Source organism: Eurytemora carolleeae, unplaced genomic scaffold (assembly GCF_000591075.1).
Source record: "Eurytemora carolleeae unplaced genomic scaffold, Eaff_2.0 scaffold2462, whole genome shotgun sequence".
Lineage (NCBI taxonomy): Eukaryota > Metazoa > Arthropoda > Copepoda > Calanoida > Temoridae > Eurytemora > Eurytemora carolleeae.
The window spans coordinates 6,032-15,134 of NW_019398350.1; the positions used below are offsets into that span (position 1 = coordinate 6,032).

Consider the following 9,103-nt stretch of genomic DNA (forward strand, 5'->3'; position numbering starts at 1 on the left):
CCCCCCCCCCCCTCCAACCCATTATGTTTATCTATTTTGTACTGCAGGGTATTATTATTGTTTGGTTATATCTGAATCTGGAAGCAGTATAGCAGCAGGATTGTTTAATGTTAAATAATTTCAAACTTTTCTTTTTCATTTATAAATTTTCTGATCCTGATGTATTTTGGTTTCTTTTCAGGAGGCGTACAGCATGAGGTTGCAAAAATATAGGGATGCAAATCAAAGTTACATTTGTGTCAAAGTTTAGTTTTCTCATATAAATAACTTAAATTTTTTACTCCCAATATGTTTGCAACCTGAAGGTGTAAATCTTTGATATTTCAAACTTAGATTATTTGTTCTATCAGAATTCATAGTTTAAAATATATCTAAGGGCTAAGACATTGGGTTGCAAAGATATTGGGATTATAAAAACCAGAGTTTGTGTCAAAAACTCAATTTAATTTTTCTTGTTTTCATGATAATTCTTGTTCTTCAGTAAATAAAACTACAGAACATGAAAAGTTTGACTTTTAAAACTAATTCAAATTAAACATTTTCCTACCAGGAAAACTGAGTTTAAAAAGTTCCACAAGAATGTATCCTCCAATTATTGAGTTGGGGCCTGTCAACCAAACCTTATACAGGTAAAATATTAATTTTCCTACCAGGAAAACTGAGTTTAAAAAGTTCCACAGGAAAGTATCCTCCAATTATTGAGCTGTGGCCGGTCAACCAAACCTTCTACAGGTCAAATATTAATCAAGGACAACAATCAATTTAATTATTCAAAACTACAGACGTAATTTCAAGTTACCCTTTATTGAGATATCTTTGTCTTTTGATCTAAAAAATGATGATATTTCCAATTGCAGTTTCTTTAATAGACTAAAAGACAAAATGACAATTAACAGATAGACGATATCTCCCTATTGATAATGTTGAGAAAGATTTAATGGTTTTTAAATCATACATGTCACTGTTACAGTGAGATTTCACTTTAAATTTTGTCGACAGTCCCTTTAAAGATTATTAAGATTATATTGTTTTCTATAAAGTTAAAGTTAAGAGATATAGAATCTTTATCCCCCAACCCCTAGCAGCGTCTGTTGTCTCAAGATTATCTTGTTCCTCAGCTACTGCTACAACAGATCTGTGAAGAGCTGTTTGTAAAGAGCAGCATCTCCTGTGTCAAGGTTATCTCAGCTGACTCTAAAACAGATCTGACAAGAGCTGTCTGTAAAGAGCAGTGTCTCCTATCTCAAGGTTATCTCAGTTGCTTCTACAACATATTTGAGAAGAGCTGTCTGTAAAGAGCAGTGTAAACAGATAGTTAAATAATCAGAAAGAACAGATAGTTTTATAATCAGAAAGAACCGATTGTTTAAAACACAGAAATAAAAGATACGCTGATATTTCGAACCCTGATTGGATCCGGCGCAAATGAACTCGGCAAACAGGAGTGATTTGTAAACCTTTGATATTTTAAAATGTTATTATTTAACATTAGATTAAAAAAACATAAGGATGAGAAAGAAATTGAGTTTTTGCCACAACCTCAAATTTACTAATTCCTTTATGTTTGCAACATAATGGTTTTACACCTATGATATTTCAAACTTCATAATTGATATAACAGAATAACAGTTTGAAATATCAATTGTTCATGTCAGTGGTTGCAAAGTTTAGGGATTTAACAAATCCAAGCTTGTGGCAAAACAACTCGGTTGCTTTTGAGTATGAATTAAGTAATCAGTTCCTTTATCTCTTTAAATTACTGTACAGTGGCAGAATTTAAAGAATTTGAGCGGCGGTTTAAATTTAAGCCACGGTTTAAATATCGTTGGTTCCACTTAAAATTGTATCAAATGTTTCAAGATTTAAGCCGGCGCTGAATTTAAACCGGGTTTTGGCGGATTTAAACCACGGCTCAAATTCTTTAAATTCCATCTCAGGTTGGGTAAGGGCCAATTTAAAGCATTTAAAAACTTATTCCAAGCAAAGTTTAGTTTTATTTTAAATCTAACCTTTCTAAGTTTTGTTTTTTGACAGGTTTAAAACACGCAAACTGGTTTAAATAAAGTTGGAAGAGATTAAATCAGATTTAACGGTCTCAGGACTTTTATAATTTTATTAAAATGTTTAGACTAAAATATCAAAGTCAAAGTTAGAAAGAAATCATTTGTTAAAAAGTAAACTCAAATATATTTTGCAGTTTTTTTCTTGATAGTGACGATAAATTATTCTCTTTATAATAAAAAGCCTGTTTTTCTGCTTAAAATCGATAATAAATTTTTAATTATGGATTACCTATGGAAGAAATCCGCCGATATATGCAGCAGAGATTAAAGGAAAATGACTGAATTCTAGAAAAAAGTTAGCAATATTTGCTTAGATTGAATATAAATTTCTAAGGATACAGTTGTGAAACAGTATGCAGCTCTTTCAGTCAGAAGTAACTTGAAGTTATCTTTACAATACTTTTAAAACAACTGTTTATGGTGATCTTGAGTTTTTGTTTATATACATAATATTTACAATTGATTCATAGAAAAATGTTTAACAGTCCCTTTAATTATTATTGAAATAATGTCAGAATTGTATTGGAATAGAATGATAATACACTTTTTATATTCCTTTAATCCTTCTTCACCATTGTTCTTGTACAATAGGTTCTATATCTTTTCTACTTTATAGGTGTATATTGATAAATATGATTGATTATAGACAGATATTATTAATCCACCTTTTTCATTATGCATTAAGTCTAGTATTTAGGCTTTCAAGGAAGAGGGGGGGTAATTTATAGTTTTATATTCCCATTTAAATAATTTCAAGTAATTTTCAGTAAAATTTACAATAAAATTTACAATCAAATTCGCAATACAATTTACAAAACAATTTGCAATAAAATTTGCAAAACAATTTATAATACAATTTACAATACAATTAACAATACAATTTACAATTTAATTTACAATACAAATTGCAATACAATTTGCAATACAATTTGCAATACAATTTACAATTTGCAATACAATTTGCAATACATTTTGCAATACAATTTGCAATAAAATTTGCAATACAATTTACAATTTGCAATACACTTTGCAATACAATTTGCAATACAATTTGCAACACATTTGCAATACAGTCTCTCTCTCTGTCTTGTAATTCTACACAGAGAGAGCCTATCCTACGCCTACTCGACTACTCGTAACAACTAGCGTATAGAAGACATCTAGTGTCCAATCTGTTATTTTAACTAATCTATGAACCAGAGTAACAGAGTTGAAAATACCAGTAACATTAGAAATATTGTGATCGTTGTTTTTTGCTGATTGAATTTTAGCTCAAACTCAGATTTTCTAGCCCCTATATCTGTACTATCTTAGTCCTTAGATATCTCGAATTATTAATTCTGTACGACCAAATAATCTAAGTCATAGGATATTAATTCTGTACGACCAAATAATCTAAGTCATAGGAATTAGTTTTGAGTTTGTGACAAAGACTAAATTATTTTATCTTTGAAAATTAATTCCTTTTAATTTTGGATATTCTGTGGTGGTCGTACCCAGCCAGAATGACTGTGAATTGAGGGATCAAGCACTTATCCATCATGTAAAATAGTGTCCATAGTCGATATCGAGATTAGGCATTGCAGAATTGTAGATTACTTGTATTTCACAAAAAAAAGGTTATGACCTCCAACCATTTTCAAAAATATATCAGTTAAAACAGTTGCAAAAATGCCCTAGTTGTAATTAATAGAAAAAATAAGATTATTCCACTGATTTCTGCATACCACAGTATTATATTAGAAAGAAAACTAAAACAGTTAAAAAATCAAGAAATATTTGTTTTTATTTATCTATGATTGATACTGAATAAATTAGTTGTGTTGTTTTATATTTAATATACATGATATGGTTTCTTATACATGATTAATTCTAGATTAAAATATCAGAAATACAGGGCTGTGTTTTACAAAAACAAAATATAATTCTTACAAAAAAAATAATAAAAATGACGTTGCATATATTTATGAAACTATTGTGTACTTTGTTACTCATGATCTCTTCTGGGTAAATTATAAATTGTCACCAAATTGTCATCACCAAATTGTCAGTACAAAATTGTCATTACCAAATTGTCATTACCAAATTTTCATTACCAAATTTTCATTGCCAAATTGTCATTACAAAATTTTCATTGCCAAATTTTCATTACCAAATTTTCATTACCAAATTGTTATTACCAAATTGTCATTACCAAATTTTCATTACCAAATTGTCATTACCAAATTTTCATTACCAAATTGTCATTACCAAATTGTCATTACCAAATTGTCATCACTAAAGTGTCATTACCAAATTGTTATTACCAAATTGTCAGTACAAAATTGTCATTACCAAATTGTCAGTACCAAATTGTCATTACCAAATTGTCATTACCAAATTGTCAGTACTAAATTGTCATTACCAAATTGTTATTACCAAATTGTCAGTACCAAATTGTCCTTACCAAATTTTCATTACTAAATTGTCATTACCAAATTGTCAGTACAAAATTGTCATTACCAAATTGTCAGTACCAAATTGTCATTACCAAATTGTCATTACTAAATTGTCATTACCAAATTAACATTACCAAATTGACATTACCAAAAATCCGCCTATCCAAAATAAAAGTGTTATAAATAGTTATTATAAATATTGGATAGTTATGTGTAAATGATAATTAAGGGGGAGGGGGGAAACATTTCATGTGTTTTCTACAATATAAGTTGTTATGAAAATGCTAACAAGGCCACATCAAAACATGCATATCTATAGAAGGGGGGGGGGGCTTTCAATGGTTGAAGAAAGAATAATTGAATTCATGAGAAATATGTATGAGCAGCAAAAATGCTGGTCAGAAATAGAATTAAAGTTGAAAAAAAGCCGATAACGTTTTTACAAAGAAGAGTTTAAAGCATGACGATTCACCTTTTGGGTTTGTCAAGGTCGGAGTTTCAAATTTCTATTGGTTCTAATTAAAGAGATGGATTTTTACATGGACATGAAGTAATTAGTTTTTATATTAGCGGGATTCAATGAAAAATTTGCTTATTAAATAAAACAAAGGAATTGAGTCTTTACCACAAACTCACATTTCCTAATTCCTATATCTTTGCAACTTAATGGTTTGATGGTGCAAACTTAGACTATTTGATCCAACAGAATTCATAGTTTAAAATATCTAACGAATATGACATTCGCTTACAAAGATATAGGGATTAGAAAATCAAAGTTAGTAGCAAACACTTAATTCCTCTGTAAGAAAAATAAATCATTAATTGAATTTTATTTTCTAAATAATGCCTTTCTATTCTTAACGTAAGTATCTAAAAAATAATATTTTTAATTTTGCCAGCAGTAAATCTTTTTGTCCCGAATTTAGAAAAAAAAACAGCTTACTTAATTATATATAATTGTCCTCCATATTCTTCCCTACAATTCCAGTGGCAAAAACTTAAAATGTATATTTTATTTTCCCTAGAGAAAAATTCTTTGCAAAGAAAAAACAAAATGCAAAATGTAAACAAACCTGCAAAAACAGGTTTTATCTGAAATCAGGGGGGNAAAATTCAAAATTAGAATTTATCTTAAAAATGTTGTCACGCAGCACTCTTAAGTCTTAGTTCAAATAATAGGTTTGGTCATTTTATGTCAAACCAAACAATTTAATTACTTTATTTCTTAGATGTGAATTCCACCAATTTTTATTGTTTTCTCTGCAAAAACCAGCGATTACTCACCTCAATTGAAAATTGAATTTTCAGATAGAACAAGAACATTTTCATCTTTTTTGTTTCGCTTAGTTGTAAACCGGGCAACGCAACTCTTCTAATTAAGAATTTCTTGAAATGCGTCTAATTTCCTGTAAAGTTTCAATATTTTAAGATAACCCTGTATCTATCTATAAATTTGGTTTGTCTGTCTGTTTGTCTGTTTGGGTGTCTGTTTGTCTTTATCCAATAAACGTCAAAACGGGTGAACCGATCGGGCCCAAATTTTTTGTGGGACATTACGTGACCACAGGGATGGTTTATGAATGATAAAATTTTTTTAAAAATGTGTTTTAAAGGTTTTTATATTTGTAAAAAAATTCAAATTTTTGAAAATCCGCAATTTTTTTTTTAAAAATCCGCAAAATTATTTTCTTCTTTGTTTTAAAATGTAAACAAAAAGAATATGTTCACAATTTAAATAGAAGATGGGCGCGAAGCGCCCTAAAAGCCTAGTATGTATATAATTATATATATATTTAGTAAAACCGTACTTCATCAAGTCCCCTGAGAAGAAGAGTGTAGACCAAGGGACCCCTGTGGACCTTGTCTGTCTAGTAGGAGGAGACCCACCCCCTGATATACGGTGGACTGGACCTAAAGGAACAAAAAATATTGTACATATTAATGTTTCCTAAAACTATTATTCTCAAATTGTAAGTGTTTGCGAAAAATGAAAGGGGGTATAGGCTGATATCGAATTGAATCGCTCGCTACTAATTTTTTAACAGGATGAGACTTCAGTTCAATCGTCTCTGAAGTCTCATCCTTTGTGGATTAAAAACAGTAAAACAAATCATATGTTTTGAAAAGAGGGGTTGGTAAAAAATGTGCTTATAATATTTTTGTGATTTGTCAAGGAGTTCTAAGCTACAAAGGATCATTACTTCAGATAACACAGGTAACTAAAGGAATTGAGTCTTTGCCACAAAATCTGATTTTCTGATCCCAATATCTTTGCAACCCAATGTCGTAGACCCTTGATATTTCAAACTGTGAATAATGTTAGACCAAATAATCTAAGTCTGAAATATCAAAGGTGTACACCATTAGGTTGCAAAGATATAGAGAATAGAAAATTTGAGCTTGTGGCAAAAACTCAATTCCTTTGTTATAAAGATTCAGGCCCTTGGGAACCCCTTTAAAGCAAATCTGAGTTACTTCAAAAAAGGAAACTGCAATCCTTTTCTCTTATCCTTTCTTTGGATTAGCTTGCAGTGATATTACTAGATGATTTAAAAACCTGAAATAGCTTAAAAATAATGATGTTAAGGCGAGCAAGATGGATGAGGGTGAATATACTTGCTTTGCGGAGAATATTGCTGGAACCCTGACAGGCACTGCTTATATACAAGTTACAAGTAAGTTGTTGTTACATAAACCTGAAGTTTGTTTTTAATTTATTTTTAAATCTTGTACTAACATAAAGTTCTTTTTATTTTAGCTTGAAATCTTGCATTTTACAATTTGTTTAACCCTAAACAGTTTAAACACCAAAACTATTAAAGTCAGCGGTCTAATTGTTTTTATTTGAGGTGGCCATGAACAGTTTGGCTATAAACATGCATTTCAACCCTATAACTATACTCTAAGACCCCAATGACCAGCCCTTTTAGGGTTAAGGAACTATTGAACGCAAGCAAAATAATTTGCTTTATTTCTCGGTTTTAAAAGGGACGAGGTCCCAAAGTCACTCCTTGAAGTCCGCATGATAAGAACTGTTATCTTCTTATGCTGAGATCAAATATGTTATAACTAATATTAAGGAAATTAATTTATAATTTTGTTGAATTATTGAACTCCTTTCCAGAATTTCATGACAACTTTTTCAGTAAATATGAATTTTTTCTTTTAACCATTTAAGTATTCAAAAAATGGTATTATTAAAAGTGTCCAATGATACCAAATCTGCTAATATTGATAATCTAAAACTAATTAAAATTATTCTGATGAAAAATTTATATTTTCATGGTTTTTTATAATTAGTCTGAGAGAGCTTTAACATTTGTCAAATGAATTTAATTTAGCTGATTAATGATTTTATTGTTGAATCAAATCAAAGCAGAAACGTTTTATCACATCTCTAATTTATCATTACTTTAATTTTAGAATTAAGTATCTAAATTTTCCGTAATAAAAAATTACAAAAACACTAAATGAAATTACAAAAAGTTAAAAAAAAGTACAAAAAATTACAAAAAAATTACAAAAATGACAAAAAGTTACAACAAATTACAAAAAATTACATAAAGTTAGAAAAAAATTACAAAAATTTACAAAAAATTACAAAAAAATACAAAAAATTATAAAAAGTTACAAAAATTTACAAAAAATTTAAAAATTTACAAAAAATTACAAAAAAATACAAAAATTACAAAAAGTTACAAAAACTTACAGAAAATTAGAAAAGTTACAAAAAATACAAAAAATTACAAAAAGTTACAAAAAAATACTTCTACAATCCTTTTTATGTTCTATTTAAACCATACGCATTGCTTGTAAGATTGAGACAGATTATTATTTATTAATTATCAATGAAAACAAACTTGTTGACATGTTTCGAAACTCATTAATAACATATAAACATGATTATTGAAAAATATTAGTCCTGTGCAGCACACAACATTAAAGAGACTGTAATTTCAAGTGGGCGTCAATTTAACCCTGTTTAACCCTGACGTCTGGTTCCATGCCTGGTTCCCGGGGGGGGGGGTGGCTTAAGTTTTCTTATTGTGATACAAATAATTAGTTTTTAATTTTAAAAAAACATGGATATCTCAAACCCTCTTAATCTGAAACGTTAAAAAGATAAGATAAAGTAAATCGGAAACGTCCAGATCTATGGTTTAAGGTTCACTGAAATTATTTCTATATAGTGTTTCTAATATTCTTTAAAAATATATGTTTTTAGATCCACCGAAGATAACAGTGGGGCCAAATGATCAGAAAGTTGTCGAGGTAAATATTGTAAAAATTGTAGAACATAATATAACTTGGAGCCAAGGCGATGCTTCTTAAAGTGATTAATTCTTAATTTTAAAAATTTAGAAAACATCAAAAGTTGCACATTGAATTTTGAAAATGCGCAATAATTTTAAAGTTTCCACCCTTTAAGTTTTAGTTTTCCAAATTCATTACAAAATAAAATATTTTTTTTGTCGTAAAAAATTCCAATTTAAACTGTATTTAAAGTTAATACTACACAACACTTTAGTTAAAAGCCCTGCCACCTTCTATTCAACCTGAAAACAAATTATCTTTTATAATTCTATTCAAATACTAATTCAG

General features: G+C 29.1%; 1 protein-coding gene across 1 annotated transcript in view; it reads left to right on the forward strand.

Annotated features, from left to right (window-relative positions):
• LOC111717262 (roundabout homolog 1) overlaps positions 1-8,773 on the forward strand; it is a gene marked incomplete at its 3' end in the record, with an annotated part of 9,807 nt that extends 1,034 nt beyond the window's left edge. The window contains exons 2-6 of the mRNA XM_023492771.1: positions 48-98; positions 551-629; positions 6,629-6,716; positions 7,089-7,176; positions 8,727-8,773. Of these exons, the coding sequence (XP_023348539.1) occupies positions 48-98; positions 551-629; positions 6,629-6,716; positions 7,089-7,176; positions 8,727-8,773 (353 nt within the window). The remainder of the gene's footprint in view (positions 1-47; positions 99-550; positions 630-6,628; positions 6,717-7,088; positions 7,177-8,726) is intronic.
• Positions 8,774-9,103: the final 330 nt, after the last annotated feature.